We start from the raw sequence: 23,246 nt of genomic DNA, 5'->3' as shown, positions 1-23,246 counted from the left end.
GCCTCCCAGCAGACGCAGCGGACGCCCGGGCCTGGCTCTGCGGGGCGCTGATCACCCCGGCGCGGGGCGGGATCGCCGGGATCGGCTGCACGGGAGAAGCACAGGATCACCTCAGACACGCGCTGCTCTCCGGGGGAGATGGCACCTGCCCTCTCTCCTTTCCTTCCTCTTCCCCGCTTCCTGGCCTCCCCAGCCAGCCAGCGGCTGCCCTGGATGCACAGCCACCCCCTCCCCTGCTGAAGGTCGGCATTTGTGTTTCTCAGTTGACAATGGGCCGCGCCATGTGGATGAAGCTCATAGAGGCATTTCATCTTCCAAATGCTCCTCAGTGGCAGGCATCGCTTATCGAGAGCAGGCATGGCTGCCCTTCTCAAGGCCACCAGCTGCCAGCGGTCCCGCCCCACAGGCCACGCCCAGGACAGAGCAGGTGCAGAGACTGACTGAGGGCTGACCGAGACTTGGTGCCAGCACAGAAGGAAGAGCTCCCATGACTTCTCAGGCTGGTGAGAACAGCCCTGTACATCCTCACCCGAGGGTTCTTTACACAGATTGGGGTGTGTGTGTGGCAGAGTCAGTGAGGGGCACAGGAGCGCGGGCACAGGAGTCTGTGGGGAGCTCCCTCAGACATAGTGTGACCGTTAGGTTGGATGATAAATAGGCGATAAGAGGAGACAGAACATCTCCAGCTCAGAAGTTTTACGAGAAGCCTAATTAGAAACGAGTCGTGGCTGTTAATTTCTAGTTATTGTAACAGGTCCCGGTTCCCGCTCTCCGCTGAGGGCTCCCGCAGGCCGGGCCACTGACCAGCCCACGCCACTGACCACTGTCCACGTCCTTCCTTCTTCACATTACTCCCACCCAAGGGCATGTTCTTCGGGTGAATAGTGGACGACTGTGCGAGTAAGGGAAGGTGTGAGGAGCGCACGGGGACAAGCCCTGCCCTGCCCTCTGACACCCCGTGAGAACCAGTTCCATCAGGCTCCTTTTCCTGAAATCTGATTACAATGACGGACTTTAACGTCCTTCTCATTGAAGGTGACTATCTCCTCACTAGCCCCTCAGGAAGCAGGACCAGAGCCGCCCACACACCCTTCACAGAGGCAGAGGCCATGATGGGCCACACGCCTTCCCCAAGGCAACCCTTGTGGCTGGAAGCAAACTGGGACCTCGAACCCAGACTCCCACCCCTGGCAGGTGCTGCCTACCGGTCTGGGCGCGCCGTGTCCAGCGGGTCCTGGGCCCGCGAGTCCCGTTGGAGGGAAAGGCTGGCTGTGGCCTGGAACAGAGTCACACATGCATTTGAGATTGAAAACAGAAACGAGAAACTGTGCAGTGACACCCCGTCTAGTCACGGTCTCGTCCTAAGGAGAGCGGCTCAAGCCACGTGCCTTTACCTAGGTTTTCTCTCCGCGGCGTGCCGGGGCTCTGGGGAGCTTGGAAGCGGGAAAGAAAAAACAGTCGTGAGTGAGCAGCACATGCCGGGGCGGGCTGCTCTGTCTCTGGTCACAAGGACTGGCTTTGGATAACGGTGAAGGTCATCGGTACTGAATGCCCCGAGGGCTCCTGAACACACAGACCCGCTGACAGGGCTCCAACCACACGCTCGGGGCGGCAGCCGTGGCCATCCTGATGGGCAGAGGGCCTGGGAGGCGCCTGTGGGGTTTCTGTAACAATCCCACGGCCAAGGCCGAAGGCAGGCGGCCTCCTTGCTAAGTCTCTGCCTCAGGGAAGAAGTGGGCCATGGTGAAATGCAGACCTCAGGTTGACTCTTTTGAAAGGAAACTGTTATATGAGACTCATCAGCCCCTTGACGACTGTCATCACCGTGAACGGCTTCTGCTCCTGGCGTCTTTTAAGCAAACTTAGTTCAGCATCGTTACAGATAAAACTATGTTATGTGAAATCACTCACAGATAATTCCTGGACCTGAATTAACAGGGCTTATCTATAATTATTAAAAGCTCAGGGTTAGAATAGTATATTTCTAAATATTTGACTTATTCTGGAAAGGATTTTGAAAGTATTTTCCTTAAAATAACATTGTACAGTAACTTGACATCCTCAGCGCATATGAAATAGATACAGGACAGCATAACACCGCAGAGGAGTCGCAAGGAAAGGAAGGTGCCCACTGGAAACCGGACACAGAATGAAGGGGAAGGAGGCTTCAAGGTGCACAGAGGGGGGCGTTCGTGGCTGGTCTGCCTCCTGCACTGGAGGGGCTGACGTGTAGCTTCTTAGAGAAGGAACAGAAGCCGAATGTTGTTTGGGGCCCGCAGCACGGAGCAGACGGCGGGCACACAGACAATGTCTGCGTTAACCTTAATTTTGCAAAAAGACTCTTTGTCTACGTGAAGCTCCTCCTCCTATTTAATCAGGACAAACCAGTGACGTAGACGCCTGCCCACCGCCTCCCTCCCTGGGAGAGCGGAGGGACGGGGCCTCCTGTCTGCACGCCGCTGCAGCGGGAACAGGTGTGAGGAAAGCCTCTGCCACCTCACCTCGCCCCGAGGGTCAGAGCTGAACTGGTACGAGCTCAGGACGCGACGGCCAAACGGAAAAACTCCATGTGAATTTCACTTTAATTTCTGAGACAACGTTAGTCTCTCAGAAGTTCATTTTGCTTCCTATTTCTAAAAAACTCCAAGAGCATAGAGTGACTTTCTCTGAGCTCACTGCCTTACAGAGTCACTGGTTTACAGGGGAAAATGCGCACATACTGCTGACAAAGGTCACTAGAGGCAATTTTAAAAAACTAAATCGGATTTCTAAGTTGGTAATTTGACATACCTTTTCACAAATTCATTAAAAATTTACTTTCTACTGGTTGTTTTCCTCATTGAAGGAGAATATAAGCAGAATTATCAAGGAAATGCAACTAAAAGCAAGAGTTTGAAACAGGAAAAACTAACATTTCTCTGAGTCCATGGGAAAATGACCAGCTAGCAGTGTTTTGCGGCTGTAATGCTGAAATAACTTAGCAATCAAATATATACCTCCAACTGAGCTCTGGAGTTTTCACATAAACCAAATAAACTACATTTAAACCCAAAGTGATTCGGTTGCTAATAAACACTGTCCTTATGTTTAGGAAACGGAGGCGTGAGAGTCACGGCAAGTTAAGACAAGGCCACAGAGAAGGAAGGCTGTGTCCGCCTGGCGATTCTGCTGGAACCAGCTCGGACGCCCTGCCGCCACGGCGCGTGTGGGCTGCTGGACGAGGCGCTGGACGAGGCGCTGGGCGGAGCGCCGCCGGGCCAACACTGGGCTGTGCTGAGCCCGCGGAAACCAGCATGGTCCTGGGGAGTGAGCCTCTGTGGCCATGACTCTCCGGACTGAGGCTGGTGCCTGAGGCTGGCGAGCAGACCACGCTGTCCATCGGGAACGGGCAGCCTGTGCAGGGCCTATTACTCATACACTGAGCGCCAGGCCTAACTCAACAGGAGGAGAGGGGGAGTTTGGAGCCATTAAAAATATGAATGTCATTCACTTTGACTTTTACCAAACAAACCTAATGCCTTTCAGTTACAGGGATCAAACTCCAAACACCATGGCCACGTGCTCAAGTGATAACAAACAAACGGTTACCTCCAAGCTCCTTCCTGGCCAGCGCAGGACTCCTGGCCCCTGGGCCCCAGGAACACGCAGCAGAGAGGAAAGGACAGAGTAAGGCATGAGATGTCAGATGCGTTAGCCGTCCGCCATCAGACACCATGCAGAAGCTATGTAAGAGCATCATGCTATTACAAAAGCTGTTATTTAATGCAAGCACTTCTAATAACTCCAGTAACAACACATACTTATTAAAAAGAACACTGAACCCTCACCGTTTGGCTCAGTGAATAGAGCATCGGCCTGTGGACTAAAGCAGCGGTCGTCAACCAGTGGCCCCCGGCCCAGTGGTGGTCTGTAAGATCCAAAAGGTTGGCGACCACTGGACTAAAGGGTCCCAGGTTCGATTCTGGCCATGCCTGGGTTGCGGGCTCGATCCCCAGTGGGGAGCGTGCAGGAGGCAGCCGATCCATGATTCTCTCTCATCATTGATGTTTCTATCTCTCCCTTCCTCACTGAAATCAATAAAATAAAATGAAATAAAAAGAACATTTACACAAACATGTGAAGCTTCATAGTAAGCATGTATGTTCTCTGGGTCTGACTATACAGTGAACAGGAGTTAGCACGCTGCATCCGTCAGCAGCAGCGACGCAGACTCTTGTACACTTGGAGAGGCCGCGACGGAAGCCTAGTGGGCAGACTACCCATGGTTGCGCCTGCTGCGTTCTGCAGAGAACAGCGAGGAAGTAGCAACAATGACAGAAAGACAATGACATCTAGAAGCGGAGACCTGACCCGTGTCGCGGGCAGGGCTTTCTGTCCAGCAGGGGGACACGGTGGTCTGTTACCTGAAGGTGGAGGTGGTCGCTGTGGGGGCGCTGGCCGCGCGGGAGGGGCCCCCGGGCGGGGAGGCGGCGGCCGCTTGGGCTCCAGGACCTGCGGGGCATCCTTCTGAGGCTGCGCGGCTGGCGGAGCGTCCACGGGAGAACTGGGAAAAGCGCCTGGGAGAGGAGAGCAGGGTGAAGGGGTGTGAGGCGAGGGACGGTGCCTCCTGCCTCCGTGCTGTGAACTCTATCCTGTGATTCCCTCACTCTGCACTGTAGCCAGATGACATGCACGTTCAGTGTCAGTAACATAGTGCCTGTCACAGCGCTCTGTGCCGCGGGAGCAGTAATGCTCGCTGGGCCCAGGGGCCGCCCCGTCCTCAGCGGCCCGGGGGGACGGCCCAGCTGTGTACGTGACTGGCAGCCGCTGACCAGCAGCGAGAAGAGAAGGGAGGCTGGCTTTCTCTGTGCCTTAACGTGAACTTCCTTAGCGAGTGGGAAGGCAAACCAGACGCTAACGGCACGGGAGATGCTGGTCACGTGGGCAGTCATTGTTCATGAGCTAGAAACAGCTTCCAAAGACGGATTCCAGCCTCGGAGGGCTGACCACAGTTCCAGTGCCAACGTCCGCTGGTCTCTTCCCGCTTCACATGGTAACAGAGGCCACGTGTGGCTGTAGCGCTCGGCTAACAGCAGGCTCCTCACTACCACAGGGACAGGCATCGGTGAAACACGGGCCAGCCAGGCACGGGACAGGGATGAGGACGCAGCCTGGAATTGTTTCCACATAGGGCGCCTCCTGAGAGCTTCCCCTTCCTACACGCGAGCCTCTGCCCACCTGCACAGGAACACAGCCCCCCGACTCTCCCCGGGAGCTCGAGGCGCCAGGGAAGGCCTCCTGAACCCGACCCCAATACACACTCTGTGGAGGCGGCTGCCCCGGAGTCCTGGACGGGGTCCGGCTTGGCCTGACGGGCAGGGAGGGCAGGGGGACGTCCACTATGGTGGGCGACTGGCAGGGGCTGGTCCGCGGGGAAGAGCTGGGGGACGCGCCGAGGCCGCAGCCCGGGGACGGCTGCAGGTGCTGGGGAAGAGCCTCCTCCACCTCGGCGCTGTAGTCGTCCACGTCCCCTGGGGAGACAAGGGCAGTCACGCGGCCTAGCTTTCCCGACTGCGCACCAGCCTGGGCCGAGGGGCAAGTACAAAAGCAGCGCTGTCTGACACTGACGCGGGCGTGGGCTGCGTGGGCGTGGAGAGAAGCTTACGGTGATGGGGCTAGATCAGCACAAGCACTCGGACAGAACACGCTTCTCAGAGCCACAGGCCGTGGGGACCTGACTGGGAGTTGGGCGGGCCTGGGCTTCCACGATCCACAGGGCGATGACCATCTACTGCTGTCCCTCCACCTCCCACTGCTGTGGCATGGCCCCTCGCCGCCCCGCCCAGGGGCACCTCCCCGGAGCCTCCTTCCCGCCCCTCACGGACTCTCTCAGCTTTAACTGAACTGGTTCTCCAGGCCTCCTCGTCTCCTGACTCAGCGCTGGAAAGCGGGGCCAGGGCATCCCTTGCAACCTCATTCGCGCTCCAGAGCATGAGTCTTCATGGACTAACGGCTACTTCTCTGCGGCTCTGCCATCGGCATTTACTTCCCACCCTCCACCTCGCCTGCTGCCGCCGTCTCCAACCCCCACCTTTCCTCCACACTGAGCCCACGCAGGGGGAACCGACAGAGAGCAGGACTGTAAGTGACATCTTTCTGGGTGAATCAGAGGCCACGTGGACAACCCTCTAACTTAAATACCCTGGTCTTGTCCTTCCTCCCCACAGACGCTCTCCTCCACTCCAAACATGCCCTCCCAGCCCCGCACTCCCTCTGAAACAACAGACTCCCCACACCTCCTCCGACCGCCACCTCCCGCTTCTGTCTCCCAGTCTCTCATTTTTTAATCCTCACCCGAGGATATTTTTTCCAATGATTTCTAGAGAGAATGGAAGGGAGGGAGGAGGGGGGAGGAGAAGAGAAAGAAAGAGAGAGAGAGAGAAGCATCAATGTGAGAAAGACACATCAACTGGTTGCCTCCTGCACACGCTCCAGTGGGTCTGGGCTGGGGATGAAGCCTGCAACTGAGGTACGTGCCCTTGACCAGAATCGAACCAACCACGCAGCCAAACCGGCTAGGGCTGAGCCAAACGTCCTTGGTTTTATCCGTACATGGCCTGACCCAGGACCCAACCCACATTCTAGGCGTGCCCTGACCAGGTATCAAATCCGCAACCTTTTGGTGTATAGGACGAGATTCCAACCAACTGACCTACCCAGCCAGGCTGTGGTGGGTTTTTTTTGTGGTTAATATTATTTTTTGCCCTAGCCAGTTTGACTCAGTGGATAGAGCGCCGGCCTGCAGACCGAAGGGTCCCAGGTTCAATTCTGGTCAAGGGCATGTACCTTGGTTACGGGCACATCCACAGTGGGGGGTGTGCAGGAGGCAGCTGATCGATGTTTCTCTCTCATCGATGTTTCTAACTATCTCTCCCTTCCTCTCTGTAAAAAATCAATAAAATATATTAAACAAAAAAAGAACATCTGCAGGCACTGCATGCCCACCTCCATCCACACTTCCACCTCCACGCCCACCCCCATCCACACTTCCACCTCCATCCACCTCCACGCCTACCTCCGTCCACACTTCCACCTCCATCCACCTCCACGCCCACCTCCATCCACACTTCCACCTCCATCCACACTTCCACCTCCGTCCACACTTCCACGCACCAGCACCTGCTCTCCCCGCCCCCCAGCGGCTCTCAGGAAGGCCCCCAGCTCCTCTGCTGTTTGCTTCAGGGACCAGCTGCCGCCTTCACGCCTCCTCTGCGACACAGGACACACTGACACTCCCTCCTCGTTACCATTTCCTTCCTGACTCCTCAGCCACTGCTTTCTCTCGGCTCTGACACTCCCAGTGGCTTCTTCACATTTTCCTTTCAGGGCAGCCCTCTCTGGCCTTCGCTTGGTCTGTTTCTCTGCTCGCGATTCCAGGGCCAGTTCCCTCCGTCTCTGCAGTCCCTGTGGCCTAGAAGCACGCGAGCGCGTGTTCCATAAACAAACCTTCCAGGTCGAAGTCTGCCGCCACCTCCGCGTCCTCGCCCAGCAGCGTGGAGCTTGTCGATGAAGGCAACGGGATGTTAATCTTCTCTAAACTTATTTCTTCTTCCAAATTCTTGATCCAGTCGGGACTTTTCAAAGTGATCGTTATAGTCCGGCCCAGTAACTAGTGGAGTGAGAGACACAGACAGCAGTTCACTGGCCTGGAAACGAACTCTCGTGGAACACGGTGGCTGCCTTGCTCACACAGGTCTAACGCAGACCGAGGCAGCACACTGCTCCACACACTGGTTTTAACCAGTTCAAACGCCCCACGCTCCCGTCAGAAGCACGTGCTGCGACAGCGAAGGCCTGTCCCAGGCACAGAGCTGTGTCCTCTGCTGCAGCCAGTGTCTCCCCACCGGGTGCAAGTTCACCCACAACTGGCTGCATAACGTGGCGCTTCCTCTGACCTGGACCACATGTTAACTGTCCCGCGTGGAACAGCCACAGGAGAGACAGTGGCCAATCTCCTGTCCACACCGGAGCTCCTCGGCCCCAGGAGGAACACGAATCATCAGACTACGCTCTCCACAAACAGTTTTACAAAACTTGGAAAGCCTTGTGAGGGACCTGAGTGGATACTTTCTAAGAGTATAACATAGACGACTAGACTTGAGGGTGAGGGACAGAGCTGAAGGGGGGTGGGAGGGGATTAAATTGTCAGGGAAAGGCAAAAGGAAAACTCAGAAAGGGGGTAGAAGTTGACAAGAAAGGCCGACATAGGAGCTGCCCTTAAACATCACGTGGGATGAGAAAGGGGTTTTTAAGAGACAAAAGCTAGAATGACATTTAAAAGTCAGAAGTTCCCAGATGGCGAGGACACGGCGGTCACCAGACGCGCTGGGGAGAGCGCAGCGCGCAGCACACAGCAGGGGCTGCAGACGTGGCGCCAGGGGTCAAGGCTAAGACAGCCACAGCTCCTGCTCCTTCCGGGCTCCGGACCGTCAGAGCGGAAGAGCTTTCCTGGTCTCCTGACTTCCTGTTGCACGAGGACGCTACGATTACATTTGGGAAAACAAGACCCTACAAAACCCACTGCAAAAGCAGAGGTTAGGTATTTATATACCTGATGAAGTGATCATAAGTCCAGTACCCACTGACACCATACACAGCTATTGTAATATTTCTGACTATATTCTCTATGAGAATTATGGTCCCTATGCTTGAAAAGGGGGCCTGGGTACCACTATCTAAGCCAATCCAACAAGTTCCTAGGAATCATGAGTACCTTCTTCCTTGTTTTCTTATCAATAAAGCATTTTATTCATTTGATGGAAATCTTTCCTACTATATAGATGAGCCAGAATACCTGATTCAAATTTACAAATTTAAAAAAGTTTATATAACAACTAGTGGCCCAGTGCACAGAATTCGTGCACGGGGGTAGGGTGGGGGGTCCTTCAGCCCAGTGTGGACCCTCTCCAATCAGAGACTCCTTGGGAGATGTCTGACGACTGGCAATCAGTCATCCCTCTTGCAATCTGGGACTGCTGGCTCCTAACCACTCACCTGCCTGCCTGCCTGATCGCCCCTAACTGCCTCTGCTTGCCTGCCTGATTGGCCCTAACCCCTCTGCCTGCCTGCCTCATCACCCCTAACTACTCTCCCCTGCCGGCCTGATCACCCCTAACTGCCTCTGCCTGCCTGCCTGATCTTGCCCCCAGTGGCCCTCCCCTGCCACCTGATCGCCCCTAACGGCCTCTGCCTTGGCCCCTACCACCATGGTTTTGTCCGGAAGGAAGTCAGACATCCGGATGATGGCTGGTTGACCCGGTCTAGTTAGCATATTACCCTTTTATTAGTATAGATAGATTATACAGGATAGGATTGCTTAAATGGGGGAAGCCTTTTTCAGGAGGAGATGCTCTTGGCAAACAAAAATACATAATCCCTATATCTGGACTGATAGCCAGCCATATGCACTATACTGCCAAACCGGTCATTAAAAAATTGAACCACTTTCTTATACCTTACACCAAACAGCTGTTGCCCTTAAAACCCCTCCTCAGCCCCCACCTTAGGTTCTGCCTTCGCAGTTCACCCAGATTAGGTTCTGATTGGTCGGTTTCTATGCCAGTTAGCATAAAAAGCTCCGCCTTCTAGGCAGCCATCTTGTGAGGGTGTGAGGATTAATTTGCATATTGCCTCCTTATTATATAGGATAATTAAAATCAAATTAGATGGTAAACACGGTTTCTTCTTAATCTAGATCAATGGTTAATATCTCTAGGGACAGACAAAAATAATCCTGAACTAGTCAGACACCTAGTCTTAAATAATAAATATTAAAGTTCTCCATAAGGTCTTTCCCCCTTTGGAACTGGAAATTCATTTAGATAATCTTGCTGCATTTGTATAAAAGCATAACCCTTGTTCACTTCATTACAGAACTCAGAGTCAGCAAAAGCTACTCACCTCTTTACCACTGAGGCTCAGAACACTCAAGGCAGAACTTCCCTCCAAAAATGTAACCCACATTTTATCTTCTACAAACCTTCGAGAGAGAGAAAAACGAACAATAAAAAAACATAATTAATATTTCAGACATAACTAGCCTAGTGACTCGTCTGATGATGATTGATGAACAAGGGCCCTCTGAAGCCGGGAAGTAAACACTGGAGAGAGCTGCAGGCGGGTGACCTGGTGGGGGCGCTCTTCCCCCAAGATTCCACATCCAATGGCTTTCACACAGGGCTAACAGGCAGCCAGAAGCACCGGGCCTGTGGTGAGGGCCATCTGTGACCCCTGCTCATCCGCTCTGCCACCTCACATCCCGGGAAAGGGGCCAGGGGCTGAATAGCTCGTCCCCAGTGACCTTACAAGGCACGTAAGTTACAGGACAGAGTCCGAGTCTCCTGACCCCACAGACCTGCGGGAGGGATGACGACTGCCCTGAAGCAATGTCCTCTGACCAAGAAAGAAGATGGGGTGTTCATTAAACCAGCCTCGGACCTCCCCAAGGAGCCTGAGGTTACGGTCTGGTCTTTGCTCACTGACAGCCACTTACTGTCTGGGGACTTCGATGGCCTTGGCTATGATTCTGTTTACAATTTTGAAATACCCAAGAGTAAAAAATAAAGGACATCAGGATAAGCCCTGAAGATGGTCACTGAGACGTAATAACGTTATCACGCAAACACGGCACTGCCAGTCTGACCTACAGACACAGCCTGATGAGTTCACATAACCCACACTGTGCAAGTTCAGAAATCCTGGCAGATTTTTCAAAGATGAGAAATACATACACGCATTGAGGTACACACACACACACAGGCTCCCTTAACTAGGTTTCCAAAGCATGAATCCTGGACGTTGAGAGGAAAAGGCTAAAATAAAAGCACACGTGTGCAGTTACTTTGCCAGCTTACAGCAAAGGCCGGGACAGATTTCCACAGTCACTCAATGTGCCCGGCTTCTCTGGCCCAGCCTATGAAGCTGCAGGATCCTATCCTTTCAAAGACGGAGAAGCCATCCTACCTGAGGACCATGACGACCTCCCCCGCTGACGGTGGGGAGCGCCCTCCTTCCTGTGGCTGCACTCAGACCCACCCCCGCCCGCACCGCTGTTCTCTGCCGGCGGCTCCAGGCACCGTGGCCACGGGGCAGGGCCAATGCTTGGTCCAATCCTTCATCAGCAAGGTGCCCCTCGCACACGTCTCACTTTGACAGACTCCGGTCCTAATGCCCAGGGATTCATTAGGTCCTCCCAGAAGCTGCATTTTCTCCCCCTTTTCACTCCAAGGGTAAAGCTTCTAGAGTTTCCCGATGGAGACGAGTGTCTACGTGCACCTAACCGTGTGCCGTCCACGTTTCCAGGAGCCTCCTGGTTACACGGGAGGGAGGTCAGACTTGTCACTCGCTGCTGGTGTCCTGCTCTGGCCCAGAAGGTGAGAGTCAGTTTAGTCTTTCTGGTGACAGGAGTCCTTTCCTTGTTTACTTACTTTTTTCTTCTTCTTAAGACTCTAATGTTTTATTTTATTTTAAAAATATGTTTTTATCAATTTCAGAGAGAGGAAGGGAGAGGGAGAGATACAAATATTAATGATGAGAGAGAATCATTGATCAGCTGCCTGCGGCACACCCCCTACTGGGGTTCAAGCTCATAACTCAGGCATGTGTCCTGACTGGGAATCGAACCCTCACCTCCTGGTTCATAGGTGGACGCTCAGCCACTAAGTCACACCAGCCGGACTGAATAACGTTCTAGACCAGCTGTGGGCAAACTACGGCCCGTTTGAAATGAATAAAACTAAAAAAAAAAAAGGCCGTACCCTTTTATGTAATGATGTTTACTTTGAATTTATATTAGTTCACACAAACACTCCATCCATGCTTTTGTTCCGGCCCTCCGGTCCAGTTTAAGAACCCATTGTGGCCCTCGAGTCAAAAAGTTTGCCCACCCCTGTTCCAGAGCATGGATCTCCCACAGCTTGGAAATAACAACGTTTAATACTATTCAAACCCCAGGTAAGGCCCTTTCGAATACAGAAAATGTGATTTAGGAATCATGAGCTGCTCCTGAACGATAAATAGTCCTCTCACCTTATGAGAACCACTTCACCAAAATTCGCAAACTGCTGCAGAAGCTCGTCGATCAAAGTGTCATCGAAGAAGCTGCTCTCTGGCCCCGCGCTCCGGACGGAGACCAGCACCGTGGCGTCGGGCGGGCCCTGCTCGGCCAGGACTTCCCTGTAGACGCTCTGCCTCTCCTCGGCCTCCACCTCGAAGATGTCAATGTCGATGAGGGCGACCACGGGCCTGAGGCGCGAGGAAGACAGGGTTAGGATGCTTCCGGAAGGACCGTGTCACCCTCAATGGCGAGCCCAGCGAACGCAGACGCGGCACCTGTGGTCGGAGGTCTTCAGCTCGGCCCGCCCATAGTGCAGCAACGTGCCCGGGGTCCACGTGTAGAGGATTTTGCTTCCGTCTTGGAAACTGGCGTTGAGGAGGTCCAAGTCCTCCGCTGCAGCGAGACAACAGAACAGAGGGCGTGAGCGGCAGGACAGACGGCCGGCCCCTTCCTCGCCCCTTCCGTCTCCGCGGCTGCCGCACAGACACCCTCGCGGACAGGCAGCAGGTCTCACACCTGCAGGTCAGAGAGGCTTGTGGTGAAGTTACAGCTTGACGTTTACTTAGTAGCAAGTGAGAGGCGGCTTCACCTGAGGTGGCTCCAGGGCCTGTGCCCAGACAGCGCTGCGCAAGCAATTCCAGGGCAGCAGCGGCTCCCAGCATGTGCACACACCTGACATGTCGGCGCCTCAGCTGGCGGCCAACTAACATGTCAGAGTGCTTTCTCGCTTTCTTTATGTGAAATAACGCCATTGAGGCAGACTGAAAAGTTCAGTAAGTTATTAAAGGCAAATCTGAGAATATTTTTAAAATCTGTTTCATATTAAATTTCACTTACTCTATCCTAGGTAACCTTTGCTAAAAAGAAGTAAAGGGTGAAGGGGCCGCCGAAACCGGTGAGGCTCAGTGGATAGAGCGTCGGCCTGCGGACTGAAGGGTCCTGGGTTCGATTCCGGTCAGGGGCATGTGCGTTGGTTGTGGGCACATCCCCAGTGGGAGGTGTGCAGGAGGCAGCTGATCGATGTTGATAGAGCGTCGGCCTGTGGACTCAAGGGTCCCAGGTTCGATTCCCGTTGGGGGCATGTGCCTTGATTGCAGGCACATCCCCACTTCGGGGCGTGCAGGAGGCAGCTGGTCGATGTTTCTCTCTCATCGATGTTTCTAACTCTCTATTCCTCTACCTTCTTCTCTGTAGAAAATCAATAAAATATATTAAAAAAAAAAAAAGGGTGAAGGGGCCAAACATGGTGACGGAAGATATTTCTGTGGGTGGTGGGCACATAGGTGGCACACAGACCATGTACCATAGAGACGGACACTTGAAACCTCCATGATCTCATTAACCAGTCACCCCCAATAGATGGAATTAAAAATAAAACAAAAAAATTAGAAAAGTAAAAATAAATACATCCATCTGCAAGGAGCCCCTCCTCTGACACTCACACCCCTCCCTCCTTCCCTCCTTCCCTCCCAGAACCCGCACCAGCTCAGTGACATGAGGAGCCACTTCCCGACCTGATCGATCAAAAGGCCACTTCCTCCTCCTCCAGAGGACACGGTCGGTCCACGCGGGGGTGCGGCACTTTTCGCTGGTGTCATAGTCTTCAGAAAACAAATCATATTTATATGTCGGAGCAAAGGTTACTTTTCCTTCTAAAAATCCTCTAAAAATCTACAATAAACATATACAAAGGAAGTTATTTATATACAAAGTAAGTTGCTTACAAAGCAAAACATTTTCACTGAGGCAGCATTCACTACGTCTCAGCACTGAGGCCTCTCCTGACATCTGTGCGCGTCGGATAAACACATCCAATGCGCGGAACAAAGGAGGGAAGAACCCGACCCGTGGCCTCAGGCGCCCGCTGGCCTCGCACTAAGGAGCCCACAGCCCCGTCGGGACATGGAAGTCATCTGGTCGCATGTCTGTTCTCAGATGAGGACCCAAGAGCTCGAATGCGGGTCTGACCCCCACGAACAGCGGTCACCAACCCTTCGGACCTCACGGACCCCAGCGGTCCGCGGCCCACCGGCTGGTGACCGCTGCCCATGAAGGCACCAGAGCAAGTGGCCACAATCGCCTGCACTCTGAAAGAACTTCTACTTAATTCTTCCAAGATGCTGTGGCCATACGTTTTAAGAAATAAGTTTCAAACAGGCAGATAAGTCCGGCTGGTGTGGCTCAATGGTTGAGTGTCAACCTATGAACCAGGAGGACACAGGCCCGAGCTGTGGGCTCCATCCCCAGCGGGGGGCGTGCAGGAGGCCAACAATCAATGACTCTCTCATCATTGATGTTTCTATCTCTCCCTCTCCCTTCCTCTCTGAAATCAATAAAAAATATATTTTTAAAAAGGCAGGTGATATAAGAAATAAGAGAAAAAAATAAAGCATATTATCCCATGATCTTAAGTTAAAAAACAGTAGCCCTGAAGACAAAGATTCTAAAGTCATTATTACTAAAAAAGTATATTCTTCTACTTAAAAGTTAATCTTATTGAGACAATATATTTTTTTTCCAGGGAGTTAATGTGGGTTTTCCTTTCCTCTCCTTTTCTTTTTTTAAAGGGAAGGTAACTCTGCACCTGTCACACTACAGCTATGTGTTCATTAGGTGTAGAGGCCCCGCGAGACTGACAAGGCAGCACTCGGCTAAGAAAAGCGGCTGCAGAGCCAAGGCCCCCTTCTCCGCGCGGTCCCCCGAGACGCACCTGCCCGGCGTTCTTCTGGCTGATGAGCTGGTCCCCTGCGATGAGGGCATCCCAGTTCTGCTGCCTGATGAGCTCCTTCACCTCCTCATTTGGGAGGTCGATGCGGTAGTTGAAGTCGCCGCACCAGAACACGTAATCGTGGGAAAAGAGCATCCGTCCCTAGAGCCAGGAGAGGGGTTCCCGGTCAGCGCAACTCACAATGTTTAGGGCGATGGCTGTGCCGCCTGCCCCTCCGCCGCGCTCATACGTCACCCCGCGGTGAGAACACGTGAGGTATCTGTCTGGGCGAGCGCTGCTGGACCTTCTAGGCACCACGTGGAATCCTCAGAAGCTGAGCACAGCTCCCGGGGCCCCTGCCGGAGCGCGGGCTCACCATGGGGAAGCTCAGCTTCCGCACGATCTCCGCGAAGTCCTCGTTCCGCTCCTTGACCTGGGACTGCCCTGCGGCGAAGTGGCTGCACACGAAGCAGAGGCTGGTCGTGTGGAACAGCAGGCGGATGGCAACCGCTCCCTTGTTGCCCGTGGCGCCTCCCATGCCCGTCTTCACGGTGTCCACGGCGACATCCCTGGGACGCAAAGAACCCGGAATCAACGATGCGACACCAACAGGCCCCGGTGCACGAGACATCGGGGCGGGCGTGACATGACAGGAGCGCGCACCCTGTTTCCCAGTGCCCTGTCACCCCTTCCTCAGACACCCTGGGAAACAGCAGCGGAGGGAGCTGCCGGAGGCACCAACCTGATGAAGGGCGCGTGCTGCGGGCGGATGAAGACGAACAGGCAGACGCCCACCAGCTGCTCGGAGGCCAGCAGCACGTACTTGTTGTCCCGGGAGATGGTCTTCTGGAGCTCCACGGCCCAGAGCTTCTGGTTCGTGGTGCTGCGACGGAGCAAAGACACAGACAAGGGCGCCTGCTTAGTAAGACGGCTGTCAATTACACTGATAGTTTATATATGTATTCAAACTTTTAAAAATGTTATTGATTTTGAGAGAGAGAGACAGATAGAAACATTGATGAGAGAGAAACATCATCGATTGGCTGCCTCCTGCACGCCCCTACTGGGGATGGAGCCCTCAAGCCGGGTATGTGCCCTGACTAGGAATCGAACGAGTGACCTCTTGGTTCATGGGTTGATGCTCAACCACTGAGCCACACTGTCTTCTTACAGGGTCCAAACAAGGCCCACACTCTCGTACCATACTATTTCACCCACAAGTTTATTCTGAAAATCTTTTTAAAAGTCATCAAAGATGGACAATTGCTCAACTTTAAAAGCAGACACACTTGGTTAAAATAAAGCTGTTCAGCTCTGGGTTTCCCTCAAATAATTTGATTTGTAATGAGGCTTCAGAACAGCAATTCTCAGAGTGTGGTCTGGGAACATCCCTGGGGGCCCCAAACCCACGAGCTCGAAGCCATTTCCATGCACTACTGAGACCCTGCTTCCCTCACTGTGTCCACGGGTGTCCGCTGTGACGGGGCAGAAGCCACGAGGCCCGAGGGCCGGCGCCCTGCACGGAGCCGGTGGGGGGCCCGGTGGGTGCCCTCCTCACTGCCTTGCACTGCACTTTAACGAGTGCGCTTCACTGAGACGGTCCTGATGAAGCAACCAACACTGACTGGATCGGAGCGCAGCCCCAGCCCCTCCCGTGGGCTGTGTGACAACGGGATACACACAGCATCCGCCTGCCCTGTGACAGTGGCTGTCATTTCTCGGAAAAGCACCTGACAGAGTGAGCTGAGAGATGAACTGCCGCTTTTTTCATAGAAAACAATTTGTACTTAAAGAATTAATCCCAGGAAGACTGGTTATTCAGACTTAGGTTATTTAGCAAATCCTTTTTGGACCAATCCTATCTTTTCAAGGGAAACCACCTTCGGTATGTGCTCCCAATGATAAAATTTGAGTTTTTAAGCAAAACTGAGAATTTTGGGGAACGTGTGGCTGCTCCTGTGACCTTGACAAGTCCCCGACCCTCCACAGCTGCTGATGAGGTCAGCGACGATGGCACCGACGCGTATTCTGAGTGTGTAAGGGCACGGCCACCATGTGAAGATCTCCCTCACTCAGCGAGCTAACGTCTTCTCAGTGAACAACATGCGATGTTTCAAAATCATGCATCGGTCAAAGACAGACCAATAAGAAATGAACTTTCGCACAAGCTCATTGCTGTGTGTTTGATTCCATACTGCAACTAAACTTTAAGAAGCTACTCTACTTGTTGAATTTTGGTGTAGTCTCAGAGAAAAAATCAACGGAAAAGGTCATTAAAATATTTCCATTTCCAGCTACATACTTATGTAATTTTCTTCATGCAGTTCAACCAAACAACACACCACAGACTCCTGCCAAAGGAGACGTGAGGAGCCAGCTATCTTAAGCCAGACAGCAAAGAGATCTGTAAAAAATTCTTTAAGATTTTCAACATTCTTCAGGGCGTAGAAACAATCCGATACCCAGTCTGCGAGCTGCTCTCTCACAGGTTAAAGGGACCGTCACCTATTTCCTCTCCCTCTCTGCAGACACTGCTGACCTGGTATCTGCCCTCCATGCCGCCCCCAGAAGCCCGGTGCTGCCTGCCTGCTTACCTCGCATTCACAATGTTTCCCGCGTTCAACTCCACCATCTCCTCAAACCCGATCGCAAATATGTCTGTGGGCTTGCTTCTTCTCTCTACAAGCATGCATTCAAGAAAGGCCATTAGAATGCAGCCTGTCAAATGGCACCGCTGCCCCCAGCCCCCACACGAACACGACTGGGACCACCACCAGGTCTCATGAGCTCCACGTGTGTTTTCGGTTTAACCGATTCACACCGAAGACAAAAGCCCGGGAGTGGAACAACGTTGCTCTACACTGACTTCGACGCAGGCGCCCAGGGCTGCTGCTCTAAGACTGTTCCTCTGGGAGACCCGGAGGGCCGGGCACAGGTCATCTGAAAGGACTCTTGCTCGAGTTCATACCATGGACAGGAGAGGAACAAGCCCCTCTCACAGGCTAACAGGAACAACACTGGAGGGGAAGCGGGTCTTAGAAAAGGCCAGACAACAAGCGGCTGAGAAAACCGCAAATTCGAGGGAACTGTTGGGAGAGAGTTTTCACATTCAAATTCGAAAACCACAGGCCTGGTCCTTTGTGCTTCTCAGAAAGTAAAACCTAGAAATAAAGAGGAGGGAAGCCTCTGGTGGGTTTGGTCTATAAAACGCTGGACTTCCAGTTTCTACACCCCAGCCTCCTTTGTAAGTCACGCACATCGGGGAGGGCTCCCCTGCTTTCCAGGGTAAGCACTCGGTCGGGACTTGTCAGCTACACCCACACCGTAAGGCCAACCTTGGGACTCCTGGATGCCCGCCAGCCGGGGTGCGTCGAGAAGCCAGTCGGTGAGCGTCTGGTTCTTAAAGGCGATGCTGCGGAACTGCTTCCCGCCGTTCACATTCCAGGTGCCCACACACACGCGGACTTTCTTGGGCTTCGAGTACTTGTAGAAGCTCTCGCACATGCTCTTCAGGACTTTAGAAGAGGCTAATCGAGAACAAAACACAGCAGAGTTTGGACTGCATTAAAACGATGACGAAAACGGATGTTCATCGCTGACAAGTGGCGCCCGCCACGCACAAGCATCACGGTAAACAGGCACGAAGCGCCGTGGGCCATGCAGAGGCAGGGCAGCCCTGAGCGGAGCCCAGCCCGACGCAAGCCACCAGCACAAGTTAGAAGTCGACCGCGTAGACACGGTAACCAGAATAAGAGAAGCTACGGTGAAATTTCTGCAGCAACACGACATGCGGAGGAACGGTTCTTTTCAACTAAGGCACAAAATTAGAGACAGGACATTTTTTAGAAGTAGGCCGTTGACCTTCACATAACTTCCATTCAAAGGCTGGTAAAAATACAAATTTACTTTCTCCCCAAACAAAAACATTTAAGGACATTTACATCTAAGATCCCAGCTACTAACAGGTGGGTAATGAATCAGGGCTCCCTGACAAAGATACAAAGTCTGGATGACAAGGAGGTGCCGGAGATGAAGTCACTGAGAAATGCTTCCCATCCTACTCAGAGTGGAAGCAACTTCCTGGAACCATGTGCCTTGCCTGTGCCCTCACCTGCTAGCCATCCCCTGTTCACTCACTGCTCAGCCGCTGCCCTCCCGGCTGTGTCAGGCCCGCTCCTGCCACAGGGCCTTTGCACTGGCTGCTTCCACTGCCTGCACACTCCCCCCTCACTTCCTCCAGGTCTTCACTTTGTTGGGAGGTGCCTCATTAACATCCACATTCCGTGCCTAACCTCCTCCGTCCACTCCTTGCTTTTTCTCTATAGCATTTCTCACCATTCACAAACTGCGCGTTTTCTCTATTGATCTGTAACTGTCTGTCTCTCTTCACAAGAATGAAAGCTCCAGGAAGCCAGATATGTTGGTCTACTGCGCTATCTTAGTGACTAGAAGCCCCTGGCACAGAGGAAGTGCTCAATAAATAATTGGTGAATGAATGAATGCCCCATACACTTGAAATCCTCCATCTCTTGCCCCATTTTCCTTCCTTCTAAAGCGCACTTCCTGTCGGTTAAATTAAATTCTCGGCACTTAGAGCGGATGGAACCATAGAGGCCCTTCATCTAAAACCGAGATGATGCACTCAACTGGCAGCAATGGGCCAAAGGAAAAGAAAAGCAGAACGATTCTCTGTTCGCCACAGGACAGTTTTATCCTACGATTTATTGTATGGAACCAGGACACCGCAGTCTGGTGAGAGAATGAGCAAAAGGGAAATAAGCTGTGAGCACAGCTCTGACCCCAGGACAGGTTTCCGCCCTCCCTGCCTGGCCGGACTGCCTGCGCAGAGGTGTGGAGGCGGAGAAGGCAGACGGTGTGTCCTGGCTGCTGGCCTAGATGCTGGGAGCTGGCTGACCCCAATACAGGCTGGTCTGTGTAACTGAGGCCACTGCCACTGTTCCTGCTTCGCAGACAGCTTCTGCCACCCTTTCTGTATCTAAACACCAGTCCTCCATGACCTGCTGCTGAAAACCATCAGCCAGCCCACGAGCTGTGTGAACAAAGTCGTGTCCACATTGTATGAACTGACAGTCTATACACGGAACGGGTTTTACAATCCTCGCTTTTCTCCCCCGGCCGGCCCTTAGCCTCCACGGGCAGAAAGAAACGAGCCTCTGCTCAAACGGCGTCCACCCTCAGCACCACACCGTCCCTGGGAAGGGCACCTCAGGACGGGCCCAGCGAGCTGGGGGTGTGCTCGGCCGCCGTCCCTTTCAGGAAAACGCCCACGTCTCTCGAACACTCGGCACCACTCGGCCAGACAAGCCCTGGTGACACCGGATCTGAGCGAAGGGGAAAAAGGTCTTTTCCACTAAATTTCTGGCAAGAGTTTAGCTTCTGTTCCCTTCACCACAAACTTGGGTTTAAAGACAAGATCACCAACTCTGACCGAAAACGAAGGCATGAAATTGCTATGGACAGCAGAGGCGAGAAATAACCACTGTTAGGTCTCATGTGCTCAGCGCTCCCAGCTTCGTCGGCAACCCGACGCTTTCCAACAGACTTGTTCAGGTGAGCTCAGGACTTGGAGATGTCTCCTCCACAGTGCGAGGAGCAGCCAAGGCCTTTTCAAACACTGTGAGTGAGAAGCACGGGCGCATCACAGACATCACAGATAGCGCCCTGAGCTCCACCCCAAAGGTCCCCCCGGGTCCGCCAGTCACACCCGCTCCCTGAAGCATGAAGCGGCATGGACTAGGTGCGCTCTGTTTAACTGGGTTTAACAGCCGCTACGGGGCAGAGAGCGTTCTAAGTGAAGATACTGTGTTCTCAAGCCTACAATTCCCTCAGGTCACAGTACGTGCCCCTTGTGCTGCTGGAACCTGAGGGGAAAGGGAGTTTCCACTGACAGGGCTGCCTCTGTTCACAGTACCACCCTCAGGAAGTAAGGAAACAGTTGCTGTGAGGTCGGCGGTGCTCTGTACTGTACCTGACTGCAACGTCTGCTCAGAAACTACGGATGCATGAGGAGGAAAACAAAGGCTCGTTAGTAACACAGCAAGGCGAGGGCAGACCTGGGGGTGACAACCACGCTCGGGCGGCCTCCCTCCTTTCCAGCCCCTTCGATGTCCTGATGTTCTCGGGAGGCTGCAGGGCAGACACTACACATGAGCAGCAGCTGAAGCCAACTGTCTGCATCTGAGGGAAACCGGACAGCGACTCTGATGTCAGGTGCTGGGCCTGCTCCTCAGGCTGCTCGTGTGTGTGTCCGTGTGTGACTGTGTGTGTGCCTATAAGTGTGTGTACACACATGTGCACATACATGTGAATGAGAACATGCACCTGAAAACCAGAGAGGCTGGAGGATTCTGAGCGTGGGAAGATACTGCCCTAACACACACCTTTTAAAATTCTTTCTGGGACTCACCAATCGATAAGCTCAATCAATTCAGTTGTAACAAAACACACGTATTCCAAAAAAATCACCATGCTGTGCAAAACTGCAATGTCCCAGCCACGGGGTTTATGGGAAAATGGGGTTAGGGCCAAACAATCACGTTGGCGGTGACGCACCAAAAAAAACAGGAACCTAATGAAGGCGACACAGTTTTACACGTGTTCGTGGTTCAGGGGGCCTAACTGCTCCTTCATCATGACCCGATGCCAGCTCACAGTCACAGCCTGGGAGGCTGCAGCCTGAGTCACCGAGTGCCGGGGGCAGGTCCCTGACATGGACCGAGTGGCAGCACCCGTGGTGGGAGTGGCTCTCAGCACAGCTGAGGACCCAAGGCAGAGGGGTGAGAGGTGTGTGCACAGGTGTGTGTGCGTGTGTATTCTGTAAAAAAAATTTTTATTGATTTTTAGAGAGAGAGGAAAGGAGGGAGAGAGATGCAGAAACATCGATGAGAGAGAATCATTGTTCAGTTGCCTCCTGCACATCCCCTGCTGGGGACTGAGCCTACAACCCAGGCCTGTGCCCTGATGTGGAACTGAACCGGGCATCCTCCTGTTGCATGGGTCGATACTCAACCACTGAGCCACACCGGCTGGGCTATATGTATGTGTTTTATATCCTACTCGTCTTGCTCTGCTGGGGGCAGTTTTCTGTGTGTACCTGGCATTACCGCCAGTGACATCAAGCAGAGACGAATGCAGAATGGGCATACGCTCAAGATGTTCCCCAAGAGGTCACCCATCTCAGGACAAGGCGACGGCAGAACTGGGTTTGCTTTTTAAGGCCTATTTCACACACCGGAGAACGTGCAGGAAACTAAGCTGGTGACTAAGCCTAGGAAACACGGGTCCCGCACTCTTCCTTCCCTTCCCTTCTTACTTTCGGTGGCTTAGTGACGCCTTCGCATCAAGGGCGGCCCAGGGGCAGGGGGGGAAGAGGTGCGAGGATGCAAGCAGCCAAGTCTCCACTGCTGGAAGCAAGAAGAAGCTTGACCTTGAAAGCAGAGGTCCAGCAGGCTTTCAAAAGGATGTTTTTTATTGATTTTAGAAAGCGAGGAAGGGAAGGAAGAGAGAGAGGCGAGGGAGGCATCAGATCCGTTGGCTGCCTCCTGCACCTACATGGTATCGAGGCCCAAACCTGTGCAGGTGCCTTGACCAGGAATCGAACCAGCAACCTATTGGTGCACATGACACCCAACCATTGAGCCACACCGGCCAGGGCCAGATTTTGTGTTTTAAAGCTTTAGTGGGCCTCGGCCCCCAGCCTACCTACAGAGCCCTGAGGAGCGGACTGTACTTAATGACCTCAGCACCATGAACAATTCTAAAGAATCCAAGCAATTATCCAAGAGAACATTGCCTGATGAGGAACAATTTCTCCTACGTGAACAGGGAAACCTGGAAGGTTTGGCTTGGAGATAACAGAGGAAATAAAAATGTTGAGTGCTAAGAAGTTAAAACAGAAAAAAACGTAGAGTAAGGAAGTCTAATTTATTAAGTTTTACAATGAATGCTGAGTTTTCTCATGATACTGCTTAGTACATGTTCCTGATATGAGCTCAAGTTCTTGTGGTTTAAATTAAAGGCACAATGAAAGATAATCATATATTTATGTCAAATGTTAAGATTGGAAATAGTGAGGAGAAACCAAGATGGCGGCATAGGTAAACACTGGAAATTGCTGCCTTGCACAACCACTTCAAAAATACAAAAGACAAAACGGACATCATCCAGAACCACAGGAAGGCTGGCTGAGTGGAAATTCTACAACTAGAAGGAAAGAGAAAAGCACACTGAGACTCAGAGGAGGTGTGGAATAAAGTGCAGAGGTACGGAGGCGCACGTGGAAAGGGCTGCCAACTGAGGACACAGTTGTCTTTTTCAATCGGGAGGGAGACACGAGCTCCCGATGGCCTTGAACTACAGTTCCAGGCGAGTCTCTGGGGACCCAGACTCATACGGGGGAAACTGGACTGTCTGGCAGCGGGCGGT

The 23,246-nt window shown here is 53.0% G+C and overlaps 1 protein-coding gene across 1 annotated transcript in view; it reads right to left on the bottom strand.

Annotated features, from left to right (window-relative positions):
• Positions 1 to 23,246, bottom strand: part of SYNJ1 (synaptojanin 1) — a 58,307-nt gene that overhangs the window by 7,629 nt on the left and 27,432 nt on the right. The window contains exons 12-28 of the mRNA XM_015560263.1: positions 20,791 to 20,814; positions 18,137 to 18,328; positions 17,396 to 17,480; positions 15,544 to 15,684; positions 15,178 to 15,370; positions 14,805 to 14,963; positions 13,609 to 13,765; positions 12,370 to 12,487; positions 12,067 to 12,282; positions 9,940 to 10,018; positions 7,486 to 7,648; positions 5,301 to 5,510; positions 4,404 to 4,556; positions 3,589 to 3,627; positions 1,395 to 1,433; positions 1,206 to 1,276; positions 3 to 85 (exon numbers count right to left, since the gene is read on the bottom strand). Coding sequence (XP_015415749.1) covers positions 3 to 85; positions 1,206 to 1,276; positions 1,395 to 1,433; positions 3,589 to 3,627; positions 4,404 to 4,556; positions 5,301 to 5,510; positions 7,486 to 7,648; positions 9,940 to 10,018; positions 12,067 to 12,282; positions 12,370 to 12,487; positions 13,609 to 13,765; positions 14,805 to 14,963; positions 15,178 to 15,370; positions 15,544 to 15,684; positions 17,396 to 17,480; positions 18,137 to 18,328; positions 20,791 to 20,814 — 2,122 coding nt within the window. The remainder of the gene's footprint in view (positions 1 to 2; positions 86 to 1,205; positions 1,277 to 1,394; positions 1,434 to 3,588; positions 3,628 to 4,403; positions 4,557 to 5,300; positions 5,511 to 7,485; positions 7,649 to 9,939; positions 10,019 to 12,066; positions 12,283 to 12,369; positions 12,488 to 13,608; positions 13,766 to 14,804; positions 14,964 to 15,177; positions 15,371 to 15,543; positions 15,685 to 17,395; positions 17,481 to 18,136; positions 18,329 to 20,790; positions 20,815 to 23,246) is intronic.

This window comes from Myotis davidii, unplaced genomic scaffold, assembly GCF_000327345.1.
Source record: "Myotis davidii unplaced genomic scaffold, ASM32734v1 scaffold170, whole genome shotgun sequence".
NCBI lineage: Eukaryota > Metazoa > Chordata > Mammalia > Chiroptera > Vespertilionidae > Myotis > Myotis davidii.
This window is presented reverse-complemented; position numbering and strand designations above follow the sequence as displayed.